Raw genomic sequence first — 20,128 nt, 5'->3', positions numbered from 1 at the left:
TTGTGCATTAGCATCCCTCATCTATCTCCCTCCCTTTTCCCCTCTAGGTCTATCTGGGAGATGAGGGGAGGTAGAGAGGAAATGAGAGAAGGAAAGGAGGAGAGATAAGCTTATCCAGCAGAGAGAGAAGCAGTCAACTCCAGCCTCAATGATGTCAGAGATCCCCCCCCCAACGCATGCGCGCACACACACACACACACACACACACACACAGCACCTCACTAACAATATCATATTGTTCGGTCTTGTGGCCATCATGCATGTGGTTAATACTTAGTGGCATAATGAATTACAAGGGAAAAACTGCCTGGTACACACAATATAATGTATTTGTACAGCAGCACTGGTGTACTGTGCTCTGTGCTCTGGGAAGGAGAAGGGAGGAAACACATATAAATACTCTGAGGGTTTAGAGTTAACAGAGATACTAAAACCAGAGGGAGAGAGAGAAGGGAGTGGGGGGTGAATTTGTTAATACAAAGGAACACTGCATCAAACCAATGAACTGCTCTGAGCCTGGCTGGCTGGCTGGCTGGCTGGCTGGCTGGCTGGCTGGCTGGCTGGCTGGCTGGCTGGCTGGCAGGCTGGCTGTGTGTGTGTGTGTGTGTGTGTGTGTGTGTGTGTGTGTGTGTGTGTGTGTGTGCGTGTGTGTGGCTGTTTGAGCCACGGCTGAGAGGGAGAGGAGTGCGTCAGCATTACATTCACGTTCCCACTGAAGGACAAAGGGAAAGGGCAGAGACAGTCTTAACTCCTCTCAAGACACACACACAGGGAAAAAAGAGAGGCTGTAGAATAAATAACAAGAAGAGAAGAGGAGATGGGGATTGGAATGCTGCTGATGCTGCGACAGTGTCATGCCTGTGTGCCTGCTTGTGTGCCTCCTCTCTCTCTTCCGCTCTCTCACTCTCCCTTTTGCTTTCCCCCTCTCTCGCTTCCTATCTCTCTACTCCACAGTGGTTACTGCAGTAGTCCAGCAGCCAGTCGGGAGCTTCTCTGCCACACAGAGAGCTAACTGCCACAACTTGCTACCTCACCTCATACCTACAGCCCTCAGTCCTGAGCTCAGCCCTGGGGATCAACTTGTAGACAACCAGGACAGACAGAGGGATACGGCAGGAGACACACACCTCAGGGGAGAGGGCACCAGGCCAGGAGCACCCCATTCCTGGCTCATTTTACGGATAGCAGCTACAGATATATACCCTTCACAGCCACCATCGCATCCACACAACAGGAATCTACTCCTCTCTTTCTCTCTAAAGCATAGCTCCGGCAGCACTGCGCTCCCCTCCTCCTCCCTCCTCTCTAACCAGCAACACCACCACACCCCCCCCCCCCACCCCCCCAGGAGGAATCGCTGGATTATTGCTAACTATGCTGCACGCGGCAGGCTGCAGCTGCTATAGACACAGCCAGGCAAACCAACGCAGGGAGAGGACCAGAAGAGAAGAGAGAAAAAGAGAGAATAGGGGGGTGACTGCATCAGGAGTCCTTTAGCTTTTCCCTCTCTCTCTTTCTCCATCCATCAGAGCGGGGCTAATCAGGCACAAGCTAGCCGTCGGCAAAGTCACAGAGACGGAGGGCTCTCTGCCGACACTCACACACACAGAAACAAAGGAACACGCTCACATGCACGAGGACCTGCCAAAACGGGGGATTTTTTATGATTTTTATTCTGTAATTTTTTCCCTTCTGCTCAGTGTATCTGGCTTATACTGCGTGATGGAGCAGTTTGATTCGTCAACAGAGGGGGCTGTGTGTCTGCGGCTGCAGGCAGGGAGAGGGGGAGAGGAGGGGGGCTGGGGGACACCAGGCACCTGCTTAGCTTAACCCACACGGCCTGTCCTTTCCCACCGAGCCTGTAGTCTCTACACGCTGCTCCACTCCGCTCTGCTCCACTCCGCTCTGCTCCACTCTCACCACGGGCTAATAGGAGACATCTTGTTCCATTGGTTAACACAGGGACATTACCACCACATTCCAGAGGAAGGAGAAGAACTGAAAATAAATATATTTTTCACTTTTCGGATTTTCCATTGAAGTGAACTACACGGCTGTGGTTTGTGATTTTCGTAGTATTCGGAAAGGAAGAAGAAACAGGCCATTTCAGAACTAATGAGGTAGGTGATTGATCCTGGTTTTCAACCGTTTGTTTTTATCACTGCAAAGCATTCTGCTTCTGCTGCTGCTCTGCCTTCACATTAATCTCTCTTTCTCCCTCTATTCCCCCTCTCTCCTTCTTTCACTCTGACTCTTCCTCCCCTCTATTACTCTCCCTCTCTCTTTATCTTTTCTTCTCTCCCTCTCTCTTTCTCTTTCTCACTTTCTCTCCCTGTCTGTCTCTGTGTAGCGTCTCCCAGTCCCGTCGATGGCGTGGCGAGCCCTGTCCTTGTTCCAGCCAGGGTAGGAGGGTGGTGTGTCCTCCTCTAGCGTCTGTCTCCCCCCACCATGCTGAAAAAGAGTCCTCCGAACCATGAGTCCTGTGGGCCAGGTTTCTCTGCAGCCCACCTGGAACGCAGCCCTGCTCACCCTGCTAGCCCTCACCATGGTGCCAGCTCTCAGTTTGTACCAGCCTGTCGGCCTGGGTGCTCCCTCTAACCCCCAGAACTGCCCGGCAGTGTGCTCCTGCACCAACCAGCTTGCTAAGGTGGTGTGTACGCGCCGTGGCCTGGTCAGGGTGCCCCCCGGGATCCCCACCAACACCAGGTACCTCAACCTGATGGAGAACAGCATCGAGACCATCCAAGCTGACACCTTCAGACACCTACACCATCTTGAGGTGCTGCAGCTGGGCAGGAACGCCATCAGGCAGATTGAGGTGGGGGCCTTCAATGGCCTGACCAGCCTCAACACCCTGGAGCTGTTTGACAACAGACTGACGGGGATCCCCAGCGGGGCCTTTGAGTACCTGTCCAAGCTGAGGGAGCTGTGGCTGAGGAACAACCCCATCGAGAGCATCCCGTCCTATGCTTTCAACAGGGTGCCCTCTCTGATGAGGCTGGACCTGGGCGAGCTCAGGAGGCTGGATTACATCTCTGACGGGGCATTTGAGGGCCTGCAGAACCTCAAGTACCTGAATCTGGGGATGTGTAACCTTATGGAGATGCCTGTCCTGTCACCCCTGACAGGCCTGGAGGAGCTGGAGATGTCTGAGAACACTTTCCCTGAGATGAAGCCTGGCTCGTTCCGTGGCCTGTGCTCCCTACAGAAACTCTGGATTATGAACTCTGGGATCACCGTGATTGAGAGGAATGCTTTCGATGACATTACGGCGCTGGTGGAGCTGAATCTAGCCCATAATAACCTGTCGTCTCTCCCCCATGACCTCTTTGCCCCGCTGCAGTACCTGGTGGAACTTCATCTCCACCACAACCCCTGGAGGTGTGACTGTGACGTGGTCTGGCTGTCCTGGTGGCTCAGGGAGTACATCCCCACTAACTCCACCTGCTGCGGCCGCTGCCACTCCCCTGCCCACATGAGAGGACGATACCTGGTAGAGGTGGACCAGACCACATTCCAGTGCTCTGCTCCATTCATCCTGGATGCTCCCAGGGACCTCAACATCTCTGCAGAGAGAGTGGCTGAACTCAAGTGTCGTACAGCCTCCATGTCATCGGTCCGATGGCTGCTTCCTAATGGGACCGTTCTGACCCATGGCTCGGCTCACCCTCGGATTTCTGTCCTTAACGACGGAACACTCAACTTCTCCAACGTTCTGCCATCAGACACAGGCGTCTACACCTGCATGGTGACTAATATGGCGGGTAACTCCAATGCCTCGGCCTACCTGAATGTCAGCAATGCAGAACTCAACACCTCCAACCTGTCCTATTTCACTACACTGACTGTGGAGGTGCTGGAGCCCACCGTAGAGGAGATCCCCAAACCCAAACCCACCATCCCAGCCTCGCCCTCTGTGTTCCAGCCCGTCTTCATCTCCACACCCACTGTGTTGCTCCAGAACACCCAGACCCCCCGCCAGATATCTCTCCCCACGGCCCGTGGCCCCATCCACCCTCCCCCCAGCCTGGATGAGGTCATGAAGACAACCAAGATCATCATTGGCTGCTTCGTTGCAGTGACACTCCTGGCCGCCGCCATGTTGATTGCCTTCTACAAGCTGCGTAAGCGGCACCAGCAGCGGAGCACGGTGGCAGCGGCGCGGACCATCGAGATCATCCAGATGGACGAGGAACTTCCCCAGGTTCCATCGGCCAGATCAGGTTCTAGCGGGTCTGAGGAGACTGGGCTGGCTCTGCCCATGTTACTGGAACACAACAGCACCGTCTTCAATAAGGAATACATCTCGTCGTCCTCATCGTCCTCCCACAGAGACAGGGACAGACACAGAGACAGGGACAGGGACAGAGCTGCCTATGGGGCTCACTGGACCCATAACAACCTGGGAAACTCCCTGCACCGCTCCTCCAACCGCCAGTATTATCAGCAGCACCACAGCCTCATCAGTACCATCGCAGAGCCGTACGTCATTAAGCCAACTCACACCAAGGAGAAGGTCCAAGAGACCCAGATCTAAGGGACTCATGCTGGCCTTACTGTGGATCTAGCTGTGTGGATCTAACTCAGTGGATTTCTATATGTATCTGACTTTACCCCTTCCTCTCCTCCTTTTCTCTCTGCTCACCAGTCCATGCAATAGAATGCACAAAGAAGACAGTAACTTTATTTTGTACAGAGTGCAAAATAGAGACAGTTTTTTTCTCTCTTGTACATGCTTATACATAAATATAGAAATATAAAAAATATAAAATAAATATACTATGAGGACAGTGGTGGAAGATTATATTTAAAAAAAATAAAGTACAATTTAAACTATTTTCTAATAACTTGTAACTTCTATTTAAAAATGAGAGATGTTGAGATGCAGTGGGGGTAGCCTATATGATGATTGATTGAGGGAGCTGTCTTGAGGAAGACTGTTCTGTTTGTTATTTTGACCATTTAGAATGCAGTAAAACCCCTTTATACCCACACCAGTTTATAGAACAACAAGCCCTAACATCAGATCAGTCTCCACAGGTTAAGTTTGTTAAAGCACCAATTCGTACTGTGCCAAACGTTGCAATAAAAGACTGGAAGATTAAGAAAACCAACAGCCACAACCAAGCAAAATCTAGACAGAGAGTCATTTGTCGAGGGAGAGCTGTGGAGAGAAGAGTGTAGATTTTGCTGTTCAGTCGCTATCAGCCAAATGTTTTCAGACTGCAGTGGATTTCTGCAGCTAAGATTTAACCCTTTGTTTATCGGAGCGAAGCTGCACGTCTTTTTAAAAGCATCTCTTTTTTATGTTACTGAATCTAAACCCATTTAGTATGATTGCATTTGATTTATCCCAGGTTCCCTTGGCTAAGATGAAGGACAGGCTATTTTGAATGGTGATTTGGTGTGATTACTTCATGCAGATTTCAGTTGCATAATGCATTATGTTTTATATTTATTTTCCTTTCCTTGGGTTGCGACATGCTTCTTAATAGCATTTGTAGTGTTTTGGGTTAATGTAGTGATGCATTAAAGCAGTTATTTGCCTGCTCTCTGTAAGAGCTCTTCTATTGGTAATCCCTCACAGATACCGACATGTGGTGCAGAACGACTGGGGTTTGCTGACCGATCTGCTTTTGAAAGAAAAAAAGGAGTGGTGTTGAAATTAAATGAATGTCTGGACATTGGGCTTGTTTCTCTGTGGACGTAATTGAAACAGTGAAATATCGTTTTTTTTATTTTCCTTATTGTAGGTATTATTTCGAGCATTATGGGGAGGCTATAAGGATGCAAAAATAAACAAAACCTTTGGTTTGTATTTCTCTACTCGGACACATTGCCGTGCCATTCTTTTCCTTTTCCCTCTTGCTCACAGTGTGGCGATATTAGCTGGTAAGCCTGTTAGCATGTCAGTCCACAGACACTGAACAGAAAGCAATCTGAATTCCAAATGGAGCTCCACCCCGTAGCCACTTCTGTAGATCTGAAAGGTCCAGATATAGCAATATGACAAATGCTTCACTTTGCCTTCTGATAAACTTGTTGATTTCTTTGCAATATCGCTTGCACCTATCCAATCATTTCAGATGTACTGTATATCAGTACCAAGGAAGCAGGGGTCAGGATTGATTTGGAATCTAGAAGAAGAGGTCCATGCTATTTCTATGCTCTAAGTCAAATCAAATTAAATCAAATTATATCAAATTGTATTTGTCACATGATTTGTTAACAACAGGTGTAGTGATATGCTTACTTCCGCTTACAGATAACAAAAAAATAATAATATGAGGAATATGAGGAATAAATACACAATGAGTAATGATAACTTGGCTATATACACAGGGTAAGTACCAAGTCAATGTGGAGGGGTGTGAGGTAATTAAGGTAGATATGTACATATAGGTAGGGGTGAAGTGACTAGACAACAGGATAGATTGTAAATAGTAGCAGAATTGTTAGTCCAAAAAGGGTCAATGCAGATAGTCTGAGTAGCTATTTAGTTAACTATTTAACAAACTATTTATGGTTTGGTAGAAAAATGTTCAGGGTCCTGTTGGTTACAGACTTGGTGAATCTGTAACACTTGCCGTACAGTAGCAGAAAGAACAGTCTATGACTTGGGTGGCTGGAATCTTTTACAATTTCTAAGGCCTTCCTCTGACACCACCCTAGATGGCAGGGAGCTCAGCCCCAGTTATTTACTGGACCATACACACTACACTGTGTAGCAACTTGCCGTCAGATGTCAAGCAGTTGCCATACCGAATGGTGATGCAGCCAGTCAAGTTGCTCTCAATGGTGAAGATGTAGAATGTTTTGAGGATTTGAGGTCCCATGGCAAATCTTTTCAGCCTCCTGAGGGGGAAGAGGTGTTGTCATGCATTCTTTATGACTGTGTTGGTTGGTGTGAACCATGATAATTCCTTAGTGATGTGGACACAGAAGAACTTGAAGCTCTTGACCTACTCCATTACAGCCCCATCGTGCTCGGCCCTCCGTTTCCTGACGTCCCCGATCAGCTCCTTTGTCTTGCTGATGTTGAGGGAGAAGTTGATGTCCTAGCACCACACTGCCAGGCCACTGATCTCCTCCCTGCAGGCTGTCTTATCGTTGTCGGTGGACAGGCCAACCACCATCGTGTCATCATAAATCTTGATGATGGTGTTGTAGTCGTGCGCGGCAACACAGTTATGGATGAACATGGAGTATAGGAGGGGACTAAGCACGCACCCCTGAGGGGCCCCCGTGTTATGGGTCAGCATAGCGGATGTGTTGTTGACTACCTTCACCACCTGGGGGTGGCCCGTCAGGAAGTCCAGGATCCAGTTGCAGAGGGAGGTGTTCAGTCCCAGGGTCCTGAGTGATGAGATTGGAGGGCACTATGGTGTTGAACGATGAGCTATAGTCAATGAACAGCATTCTCATATAGGTATTCCTGCTTGTCCAGGTGGGAGAGGGCAGTGTGAAGTGTAATAGAGATTGCGTCATCTGTGGATTTGTTGGGGAATTGGAATATGTCCAGTGTGTCTGGGATAATGGTGTTGATGTGAGCCATTACAAGCCTTTCAAAGCAGTTCATGGCTACAGATGTGAGTGCTATGGGGTGATAATAATTTAGACAGGTTACCTTGATGTTTTTGGGCATATGGTGGTCTTGGACTATGGTGGTCTGCTTGAAAAATGTAGGTATTACAGACTCGGTCAGGGATAGGTTGAAAATGTTACTGAAGACACTTACCAGCTGGTCAGCGCATTCTCTGAGTACGCGTCCTGGTAATCCGTCTGGCCCTGAGCCCTCTATTCTCCTCTTCCCCTGTGATTCCTTTGCATTGCATTTCCTCTGGTCCCTGTCAGTGAATGAGTCTAGAAGTGATGTTCTATACAATGCTGCATTATCCTCCCTCCCACATTGGAGCTCCTCCCTCCCATCTCCTGATCTTCACATTGTCCGAGGTGGTTAGATAGACACACACACGCTGAATGCCAAATAAATCTCCAGCACCTTTCCCCTAGGCACTAAAAGGCATAGATACAAGTAATGTGGTAGTAGCCACCTTGCCCTACATTGGATTTCTGCTATATTCCTCACACCCATACAATCCTTTCAGGTATACAAAGGTGCATAGTTGCTAGGGTGGTGATTTGGGGTTCAGTAACAGAGCTTGGGTGCATCCCAAAAATCTAACACAACTTCCTCTTCTTGTACATGTTTCTACTTACCTTGATGTGAGGAGACAAGTATTGGTAGTCATTTACCATATTGATTTCCTCTTCTTGTTAGATCAGCGCAGAAGAAGGCGCAAAAGAGAGGGAGATAGTTTAGACCATTGAATTGAAGTTTGCATATGGTTACACTGTCAAAAACATATATCCAAATGAAAATGAATCCTTCCTTCTATCAATACGCGGATCCGTAGTACAGCCCCTTTGTGGGGAAGTAGCCTACAGTGTAATTTATGTGTTGTGTAAATTACACTTTCACAATTTCACAATGAAAATGAATTATTCTTGTTATCATCAATAATACGCTTCTGTAGTACATTCCCAATGTGTGGGGGTTTCACTATGCCTTTTCCTGCACTGATGAAGCTTCTGAATCACCATGATGCCCCACAGTTGAAAGGTCAAACATCAGAATTAAATGATTATGGTGTTCCCCTGCTCAGTCGTTGTTGACGCATGTCAAATCTTACAATGCATACATCTTACAACAACCACATCCTATGTTATAGCAATCTAGTGCCGATGACACAGTCGATGACGTGGCACTCAACCATTGGTTGATGTATGCAAAGTCTGAGCAGGGGAACGTGATGTTCTGTAGTGAATAGTGCAGCATCACTACAACTTCTCATCTGCCCCTTCAGATACACTCAGTCACCCTCTTTTCCTCTCAGCAGACACACAGACCGCTACTGTTTCCTCAGCTCAGCTCAGACCACCAAATGTCAATCAGGGCCCAGAGGGGAACAGGAAGACAGGAAGGGAAGCATTGAAAATGTTCATGTTGCTCCAAAAGAGATGTTTCCCAGTCTATTTCAAGAGAAAGGAAGTACGAATGAGCCATTCAATAATTACAGAGGCATTCTGCTGCCAGACTTGGAGGGGAACACCAAGGCTGTGTTTAAATCCAACAGGCATCAATTGGACTGGCCTTATCACTGAGCTGGACATTTCCTCTCTCAGCAGTACAGATACACTGCCTCTTCCTTCTTTTCCTCCTTGTCCTCCTCTTTTTCAGCACCTCCTCCTCCCACTCCTTCTCCTCTTCCCATCCTCCTTCTTCCTCTTGTCTCTATAAATGCCTTAATCTACTACAAATGATACATTCATAATGCATTACAGACAACTGGTTCCTAGAGAGTGTTACTGACTGTTTTCTATCCCGTCTGCTCCTCAGTGTGTGTGTGAGGACTGTATACAGGTGTGCTGATGGGAGCAGTTGCGCTCATTACTGGTTCAAGTGGATGTTTTCTGACTTTTTCTCTGTAAGGTGAATAAGAACATGTTACACCAACGAGTCAGACACTCTCCTCTCCACTCCTAACATCTGAATGCTTTTGTGATGCGTGTTTTTACTGCAATATGGCAGCTTTGTCTGTTTGTTGAATGTGTTCTGTTGAAAGGAAAATCTTTTCCCCTTTTCTTGCTCTTATGTGTCAGTGAAAGAGAAGTTACCTCTGAGAGACCATTAGCTCTGTCTGAGGCCTTTTAATGTGGGGATATACATCCTTTAAACCAGGTATATCCAATAACAATCCCGGAGTGCTAAAACACTTGTTGTTTTCATTTTCTCCCTCCAATCAGAGACTGATTCAGAGTCAACACTAGGGTTACCAAAGTTACTGGAATTTTCAGCAATGTTGGTAATTAACCGGTAATCTATGGTAATTGTGGTAATATATACATGAATAAATTAGAAAGATTTAATCATATCAAATATAATCTATAATCTATATCTATGTCCATATTGTCCATGAGTTTTGAGTGGATAGACCATGAGAGAAAATTACCTAATTAATGAAAAATGTATCTAATTAACAATGACATAATATACAATTAACTCTGCAACTCTTCCAACTACTGACTTATTTTCAAAACTGCCACCAATGTGACGTCGAAACATTTACAACAAATGTATATTGACAAAGTAAAGTAAACAAAAGCCTGTAAAAATATAAATGATATGCTACGCTGAAACTCTCATATTAAACACCCACGGTATTCACTAAATTGATGGGAAATACTTAGGGTAACATTTTACAGCTTTGTCATTGACATTTTCGTATTAAAGTCATCATATTTTATCATTTATAATATCTTTGAAATTTTCCAGATTTCCAGTAGTTTGCTGGTAAACTTAGAAAGTTACAATTAATATACCTTTCCTTTGCAACCCTACTTGGGGCACTATACCACTTAACTCTCTGGCCAATCAGTTACAGTTATGATCAATGTTCAATAAATGTGATATAGAAAAGAAGGTATTTGAATAGCTCTGATCTCGGCCCTTGTGAAGATCTGAAAGGATAGGCAGCAGCAAAATGGGAGAGGTAGCGCTATCACCATATTATTTTGTATTTACTGAAGTGTCTTTGTCTATGATAAGGGGTTATTGGTTGATTTGATATTGGGCATTAGTCTACAAACACAAGAGCCCAAAAAAAGGCTTGCTGTGACAACATCAGTAGTGCTAATATGAGACAGCTCCTCTCTCTTATCAGTAGCAGTGGAGTCTGTCATGCGTTCAGACTGTGCCTGCATGTTGCCAATGAGCTGTGAAGATGCCTTGTCATAATGTGGATCAGTCCCTATTTCTCTCTCCCCTCCTCTTTGTCTGAAATGAATTTACTTAAAATCATTGACTTAAAGTCAACCACCCCCTTCTCTCTACCGCTCTCTCACCATCTCTTTGTCTTTCCAGACCAGGCTTCTCTCTCTCTCTCTCTCTCTCGATCTTTCTCTTTTCTTTTCTCTCGACTAACACAGGGTTCACAGTGATGGAGGGTGGAGAGGTGGACGGGTGGATGAATGGTGGGATGTAAGAGTTGAGCTGTGGAGGGAGGACAGTGTGGTTTCGGTGGTTATTCTCCCGTCACCGCTGCATTTGTGCTCCAACAGGGTTGTGGGAAATGAACCATGGTCCTCTGGGTAAGAGATGGCCCAGCCCTCCTTTCATTTCTCATCCCTCTCTCCACAATCTATTAGTCAGCCTACACATTGAAGGCTTTATCAAGACCTCTACTCAGGCAGTCTTCCCAAGATCAAAACTCTTCCCTCTCTCCTCTCTCACAAAAACTTGTCTTGGTGTGATGGTTAATGAATTTATACTGTAGCATGTTTTCTATTCAAAATTATTGCACAGACATTCAGCAATTTTCAAAGTGAAGGGTACAATATATTTTCATATAACAGGAAAATAAATATTTGCATACAGTTATATGCTCCAGTAGATTGCATTATTCAAAAATAATATCGGAAGGGAGTGCATGTAACGGCAGATTTCCTCCTCTTTGTCTGAAGAGGATTAAGGACCGGACCAAGATGCGGCGTGGTAAGTGTTCATGACGATTTTAATAACAAAAGCACTGAACACTATGAAATGCAAAAACAATAAACAAATACGTGAAATAACAAAACCGAAACAGTATCGTGTGGTGAAAAACACAGACACGGAAACAAACATCCACAAACCAACAGTGAAACCCAGGCTACGTAAGTATGATTCTCACTCAGAGACAACTAACGACACCTGCCTCGGATTGAGAACCATACTAGGCCAAAACAGAAACCAAACATTGAAACACAAAACATAGTCTTCCCACCCCAACTCACACCCTGACCATACTAAATAAAGACAAAACAAAGGAAAATAAAGGTCAGAACGTGAGAGTACCCCCCCCCCCCCAAAGGCAAGACCGGTGTCTGTCCGCGGTGGCGGTTCTGGCGCGGGACGTGGACCCCACCTTTGGACCCCACCCAGTTCTGGTTCGCCTCTTCGCCCGCCTCCGTGGCCTCTTTAAAGCGGCAACCCTTGCCACCGACCTTGGACTGGGAACCCTAGACATGGGTCCCGAATGGACGGGGAATTCCGGCAGCGCCGGACAGGCGGGAGACTCCTGCAACGCCGGACAGGCGGGAGACTCCTGCAGCGCCGGACAGGCGGGAGACTCAGGCAGCGCTGGAGTGAAAGGCAGCTCGGCAGCTCCTGGCTGGCTGGCGACTCTGGCAGCTCCTGGCTGGCTGGCGGCTCTGGCAGCTCCTGGCTGGCTGGAGGCTCTGGCAGCTCCTGGCTGGCTGGCGGCTCTGGCAGCTCCTGGCTGGCTGGCGGCACTGGCAGCCCCTGGCTGGCTGGCGGCTCTGGCAGCTCCTGGCTGGCTGATGGCTCTGGCAGGTCCTGGCTGACTGACGGCTCTGGCAGGTCCTGGCGGACTGACGGCTCTGGCAGGTCCTGGCTGACTGACGGCTCTGGCAGGTCCTGGCTGACTGACGGCTCTGGCAGGTCCTAACTGGCTGGCGGCTCTGGCAGCTCCTGGCTGGCTGGCGGCTCTGGCAGCTCCTGGCTGGCTGGCGGCTCTGGCAGCTCCTGGCTGGCTGATGGCTCTGGCAGGTCCTGGCTGACTGATGGCTCTGGCAGGTCCTGGCTGACTGACGGCTCTGGCAGGTCCTGGCTGACTGACGGCTCTGGCAGGTCCTGGCTGACTGACGGCTCTGGCAGGTCCTAACTGACTGACGGCTCTGGCAGCTCCTGGCTGACTGATGGCTCAGGACAGACTGGCGGCTCTAGCAGCAAAGGACAGATGGGAGACTCTAGCAGACTCTAGCAGCTCTGGACAGACGGGAGACTCTAGGAGCTCTGGACAGACGGGAGACTCTAGCAGCTCTGGATAGACAGGAGACTCTAGCAGCTCTGGACAGACGGGAGACTCTAGGAGCTCTGGACAGACGGGAGACTCTAGCAGCTTTGGACAGATGGGAGACTCTAGCAGCTCTGGACAGACGGGAGACTCTAGCAGCTCTGGACAGACGGGAGACTCTAGCAGCTCTTGACAGACGGGAGACTCTAGCAGCTCTGGACAGATCGGAGACTCTAGGAGCTCTGGACAGACGGGAGACTCTAGCAGCTCTGGATAGACGGGAGACTCTAGCAGCTCTGGACAGACGGGAGACTCTAGCAGCTCAGGACAGACAGGAGACTCTAGCAGCTCTGGACAGATGGGAGACTCTAGGAGCTCTGGACAGACGGGAGAATCTAGCAGCTCTGGACAGACGGGAGACTCTAGCAGCTCTGGACAGACGGGAGACTCTAGCAGCTCTGGACAGACGGGGCGCACTGTAGGCCTGGTGCGTGGTGCCGGCACTGGTGGTTCTGGGCCGAGGACACGCACCTCAGTGCGAGTGCGAGGAGGAGGAACAGGGAGTACTGGGCTCTGGAGACGCACAGGAAGCCTGGTGCAGGGGGCTGCCACCAGGAGGACTGGTGCATGGAGATGGCACCGGATAGACCGGACCGTGCAGGCATACTGGAGCTCTTGAGCACCGAGCCTGCCCAACCTTACCTGGTTGAATGCTCCCCGTAGCCCGGCCAGTGCGGCGAGGTGGAATAGCCCGCACTGGGCTGTGCAGGCGAACCGGGGACACCATGCGTAAGGCTGGTGCCATGTACGCCGGCCCGAGGAGACACACTGGAGACCAGATGCGTAGAGCCGGCTTCATGGCACCTGGCTCGATGCCCACTCTAGCCTGGCCGATACGAGGAGCTGGAATGTACCTGGAATGTACCGCACCGGGCTATGCACACGCACTGGGGAAACTGTGCGCTCCACCGCATAACACGGTGCCTGCCCGGTCCCTCTCTCTCTTTGGTAAGCACAGGAAGTTGGCGCATGTCTCCTACCTGGCTTCGCCACACTCTCTGTGTGCCTCCCCCAATACATTTTTGGGGCTGCCTCTCAGGCTTCCTTGCCAGTCGTGTTCCCTCGTATCGCTGGCTCCTCTCTCCGGCTGCCTCTGCTCTCCTAGCTGCCTCCACCTGTTCCCATGGGAGGCGATCCCTTCCAGCCAGGATCTCCTCCCATGTGTAGCAACCCTTGCCATCCAAAACATCCTCCCATGTCCAGGAGTCCTGACATTGCTGCTGCTGCTGCTGCTGGCCGTTTCCATGCCGCTTGGTCCTCTGTTGGTGGGTGTTTCTGTAACGGTAGATTTCCTCCTCTTCGTCTGAAGACCATCTGATTCTTGGTCACCTCCCTGACCCAAGGCCCTTCTCCCTTGATTCCTCAGTTTGGCCGGGCGGCCAGCTCTAGGAAGAGTCTTGGTTGTTCCAAATTTCTTCCATTTAAGAATGATGGAGGCCACTTTGTTCTTGGGGACCTTCAATGTTGCAGAAATGTCCCCCTCAAATATGTGCCTCGACACAATCCTGTCTCGGAGCTCTACAGACAATTCCTTCGACCTCATGGCTTGGTTCTTGCTCTGACATGCACTGTCAACTGTGAGACCTTATAAAGACAGGTTAGTGCCTTTCCAAATCAATTTAATTTACCGTAGGTCGACCCCAATCAAGTTGTAGAAATATCTCAAGGATGATCAATGGAACCAGGATGCACCTGAGCTCAATATCGAGTCTCATAGCAAAGGGTCTGAATACTTATGTAAATAAGGTATTTCTGTTTTTTATTTTAATACATTTGAAAACATTTCTAAAAACCTTTTTTCTTTTGTCTTTATTTAATTCAAGGCTGTAATGTAACAAAGTGTGGAAAAAGTCAAGGGGTCTGAATACTTTCCTAAGGCACTGTATATTTAGTATGGGATATAGAAAATGAGAACCAAACCACACACTGAGTAACCGTGTCCAAACTTTTGACAGGTACCGTATGTGCACATACTAATATTCAGTTATTGAAAACAGACCGATGTTATTGTTCTTTCATAAAAGCAAAGGGAAATATATGACATAAGAAGAAAATCATGTTTTTCAAAGACTGTAATCAAGTAGAGGCATGTCAACAGCACCATGTGCTTTGTGTGTGTTTCCATTAACCATGTATTTTGTCCCTGGTCACAGCAATACAAAATAACAATCAATTCACAATAGATCAATGGGACTTGGAGCAGCCATGGATAACACACACATGCACACATAAATGCATGCACACACACTCCTTTGTGGAGAAGTGCCTGTACAAGTGGGACACAATAGAAGTGAATTGAAACAGATTTTTGGTTACTGCATGAATATCAACACTGTAATCAGTCTAATTTAATGTCGTGAAAATAATATACTTTCGTTTGAGGGTAAAGACCACAGCCTTCTTAAGTCTGTTATACATTCTACCAAAAACTCCTCAACCCTATTGTGAAGGAGAAACAGTGCTTCTTCGCCAATGGACATCATCTCTGAATCTATCACCCCTGACCCAGTTCACTCAGAATACACACACACACCCACACACACCATCATCCTGTAGTGGGCCATAGTGAACTCTCCTGGCTAGGGTCGCTTCGGATAGGAGCTGGAAGCTGCAGATGGTGGCTGATGCTTCTGGTGTGTGTGTGTGTGTGTGTGTGTGTGTGTGTGTGTGTGTGTGTGTGTGTGTGTGTGTGTGTGTGTGTGTGTGTGTGTGTGTGTGTGTGTGTGTTTGTGTGTGTGTGAGAGAGAGAGCGAGAGAATATGTGATAGACATCTGAAGAAGACAGTGCATTCGGAAAGTATTCAGACCCCTTGACTTTTTTCATATTTTGTTACGTTACAGCCTTACTCTAAAATGGATAAATCTTTTTTGCAAATGTCAAAAAAGAAAACCACATCTTTGAAAACATGATTTTCTTGTTATGTCATATCTTTCCCTTTACTGTTATCAAATAACAATAGCATCGGACAGTTTTCAATAACTTAATATTAGCCTGTGCACATACAGTACCGGTCAAAAGTTTGGACACACCTACTCATTCCAGGGTTCACTATAAGTATTCAGACCCTTTACTAAGTACATTGTAGAAGAACTTTTGGCAGCGATTACAGCCTCAAGTCTTCTTGAGTATGACGCTACAAGCTTGGCACACCTGTATTTGGGGAGTTTCTCCCATTCTTCTCTGCAGATCCTCTCAAGCTCTATCAGGATGGATGGGGAGCGTCGCTGGACAGCTATTTTCAGGTGTCTCCAGAGATGTTCGATTGGGTTCAAGTCCTGGCTCTGGCTGGGCCACTCAAGGACATTCAGAGACTTGTTACAAAGCCACTCCTGCATTGTCTTGGCTGTGTGCTCAGGGTTGTTGTACTGTTGGAAGGTGAACCATCGCTCCAAGCTGAGTTCCTGAGCGCTCTGGAGCAGATTTTCATCAATGATCTCTCTGTACTTTGCTCCATTAATCTTTCTCTTGATCCTGACTAGTCTCCCAGTCCCTGCTGCTGAAAAACATCCCCACAGACTGATGTTGCCACCACCATGATTCACCTTAGGGATGGCGCCAGGTTTCCTCCAGACGTGAGGCTTGGCATTCAGGCCAAAGAGTTCAATCTTGGTTTCATCAAACCAGAGAATCTTGTTTCTCATGGTCTTTAGATGCATCCAAGAGGGCTGTCATGTGCATTTTACTGAGGACTGGCTTCCGTCTGGCCACTCTACCATAAAGCCCTGATTGGTGGAGTGCTGCAGAGATGGTTGTCCTTCCGGAAGGTTCTCCCATCTCCACAGAGGAACTCTGGAGCTCTGTCAGAGTGACCATCTGGTTCTTGGTCACCTCCCTGACCCTTGCCCTTTTCCCCCGATTGCTCAGTTTGGCAGGTGGCCAGCTCTATGAAGAGTCTTGGGGTATTGTGTGTAGATTGATGAGGGGGGGAGTTTTAATTTTAGAATAAGGCTCTAACTGTACAAAATGTGGAAAAAGTCAAGGGGTCTGAACATTTTTCAAATGCACTGTGTATGGGAGAATACACTACAGTCTAAGAGTATTTCTATTTGCTTCAGTATCTCAGTGAGAGACAGCCTTGTGCCACCCAGAGCACACCTCATCCAAATCTCCTCCTCTCCGAGAAGGATGGATGATGACTCACCTCTGCATTCTCTCTCTCTTTCTCTCTCTCTCTCTCTCTCTCTCTCTCTCTCTCTCTCTCTCTCTCTCTCTCTCTCTCACACACACACACACACACACACACACACACACATACACACACACACATACACAGATATGCACGGACACGCACACATGAACATTCAACGAGTTCATGTGACTATGCATCCTTGTTTCACAAACATCAATTTTCGAAGTTGTTCCAAACTTTACATTTCAAAGTGTTTAAGGTTAAGTTTAGGCATTAACTCCGAAATCTTAAGTTTAGGCATTAAGTCTGAATGGTTAAGGTAAAGGTTAAGGTTTGGGATAGGCTTAGAACAACACACACACGCTATCGCTGGATTCAAACATGCAACCTTTGGCACCAGAGACAGATGCTTACGCCTATCCTACATCCTCATCCACAACACCCTAGCAAAACCAAAACCTCCTTGAAGGTAACAGCGCTCACTGTTGCCCTAGTGGCTGGTTTCCATGGCATCTCACGACGTCCTCAGACATAGATGGACGTTGAATACTGACTTGCATCTTGGGTGACTTGGCTCGAACATTTGAACACACTCTTACTCATGCATTAACATACGAACACACCCACACACAGTGAACATAGACCGCATAACTCGAAACGGTGGCAGCCTGTGCCGTTTAAGATGAGGGAGGACTAATAATATTTTTTAGGAGCATGGCCTTAATTCTATTACAGCATAATGGATGACTGTCATTCATATTCCATTCACCCAGTTCAATGTAACATGGATATGTTTAGGCTACTACATGCTACTACATGTTAATTTTCCCTGTACCCATCATGAGGTTGTTGCATCCTAGCCTTTGAATTAAAGTTTACAACGTAGGTGCACAGGTAGAGAGAAAATGTTGAGTTATAAAGATGACAGACATTGACACATTCAATACCGCATTGCAACCTCTTGCCTGTATCTAGCTGATCTAGGGTGTAATCATTAGTCCAACAGTTGTAAATGAGAGTTTCTATAGGACACGTATGTTTTTCCCTGTTTCGTTCCCTTTGCTTCCATTTAAGAAAGGTTTTTCAACAGAATCAGCAGAATGATCACATGCAAACACAGTTAACTTTAATAGCAGCCACATACAAACAGCAGGATCAATTTGCTTGTTTTGTATACAGTGCCTTGCGAAAGTATTCGGCCCCCTTGAACTTTGCGACCTTTTGCCACATTTCAGGCTTCAAACATAAAGATATAAAACTGTATTTTTTTGTGAAGAATCAACAACAATTGGGACACAATCATGAAGTGGAACGACATTTATTGGATATTTCAAACTGTTTTAACAAATCAAAAACGGAAAAATTGGGCGTGCAAAATTATTCAGCCCCTTTACTTTCAGTGCAGCAAACTCTCTCCAGAAGTTCATTGAGGATCTCTGAATGATCCAATGTTGACCTAAATGACTAATGATGATAAATACAATCCACCTGTGTGTAATCAAGTCTCAGTATAAATGCACCTGCACTGTGATAGTCTCAGAGGTCCGTTAAAAGCGCAGAGATCATCATGAAGAACAAGGAACACACCAGGCAGGTCCGAGATACTGTTGTGAAGAAGTTTAAAGCCGGATTTGGATACAAAAATATTTCCCAAGCTTTAAACATCCCAAGGAGCACTGTGCAAGCGATAATATTGAAATGGAAGGAGTATCAGACCACTGCAAATCTACCAAGACCTGGCCGTCCCTCTAAACTTTCAGCTCATACAAGGAGAAGACTGATCAGAGATGCAGCCAAGAGGCCCATGATCACTCTGGATGAACTGCAGAGATCTACAGCTGAGGTGGGAGACGCTGTCCATAGGACAACAATCAGTCGTATATTGCACAAATCTGGCCTTTATGGAAGAGTGGCAAGAAGAAAGCCATTTCTTAAAGATATCCATAAAAAGTGTTGTTTAAAGTTTGCCACAAGCCACCTGGGAGACACACCAAACATGTGGAAGAAGGTGCTCTGGTCAGATGAAACCAAAATTGAACATTTTGGCAACAATGCAAAACGTTATGTTTGGCGTAAAAGCAACACAGCTCATCACCCTGAACACACCATCCCCACTGTCAAACATGGTGGTGGCAGCATAATGGTTTGGGCCTGCTTTTCTTCAGCAGGGACAGGGAAGATGGTTAAAATTGATGGGAAGATGGATGGAGCCAAATACAGGACCATTCTGGAAGAAAACCTGATGGAGTCTGCAAAAGACCTGAGACTGGGATGGAGATTTGTCTTCCAACAAGACAATGATCCAAAACATAAAGCAAAATCTACAATGGAATGGTTCAAAAATAAACATATCCAGGTGTTAGAATGGCCAAGTCAAAGTCCAGACCTGAATCCAATTGAGAATCTGTGGAAAGAACTGAAAACTGCTGTTCACAAATGCTCTCCATCCAACCTCACTGAGCTCGAGCTGTTTTGCAAAGAGGAATGGGAAAAAATGTCCGTCTCTCAATGTGCAAAACTGATAGAGACATACCCCAAGGGACTTACAGCTGTAATCACTGCAAAAGGAGGCGCTACAAAGTATTAACTTAAGGGGGCTGAATCATTTTGCACGCCCAATTTTTCAGTTTTTGATTTGTTAAAAAAGTTTGAAATATCCAGTAAATGTCGTTCCACTTCATGATTGTGTCCCACTTGTTGTTGATTCTACACAAAAAAATACAGTTTTATATCTTTATGTTTGAAGCCTGAAATGTGGCAAAAGGTCGCAAAGTTCAAGGGGGGCGAATACTTTCGCAAGGCACTGTATATATATAATTCCTTCTCGCATCTATTTCCGTGCTCTCTTCCTCTCACCTTTTTCCTTTGCTTGTGGATTTCAGCTCAAAACACATCAGCTGTCTGTGACATCGCAAAAAAACATTTCCAAGCAAAGGCTTCATATCATGACCGCAATCCACTACACGCAGCCTACATCGTTGTCACCATATTAGCTAACGTCATAGTCGACATAGCTACTAGAACTAATGCATTAGCAAACCTGCTACAATCATGCAGTACAGTGTACAGTCGGGAAGTTTA

General features: G+C 46.9%; 1 protein-coding gene across 1 annotated transcript; it reads left to right on the top strand.

Moving 5' to 3' along the window:
• Positions 1–699: 699 nt before the first annotated feature.
• Positions 700–5,826, top strand: lrrc4.2 (leucine rich repeat containing 4.2). The gene is made up of 2 exons (XM_021599223.3): positions 700–2,120; positions 2,351–5,826. The coding sequence occupies exon 2, from the start codon at positions 2,474–2,476 to the stop codon at positions 4,535–4,537; it is 2,064 nt and encodes a 687-aa protein (XP_021454898.1). The 5' UTR covers positions 700–2,120; positions 2,351–2,473; the 3' UTR covers positions 4,538–5,826.
• Positions 5,827–20,128: the final 14,302 nt, after the last annotated feature.

This window comes from Oncorhynchus mykiss, chromosome 1 (assembly GCF_057628025.1).
Source record: "Oncorhynchus mykiss isolate SJ-2025 chromosome 1, ASM5762802v1, whole genome shotgun sequence".
Lineage (NCBI taxonomy): Eukaryota > Metazoa > Chordata > Actinopteri > Salmoniformes > Salmonidae > Oncorhynchus > Oncorhynchus mykiss.
Note: the sequence above shows the minus strand (reverse complement) of the source record. Positions and strands in the feature narration are given on the sequence as shown.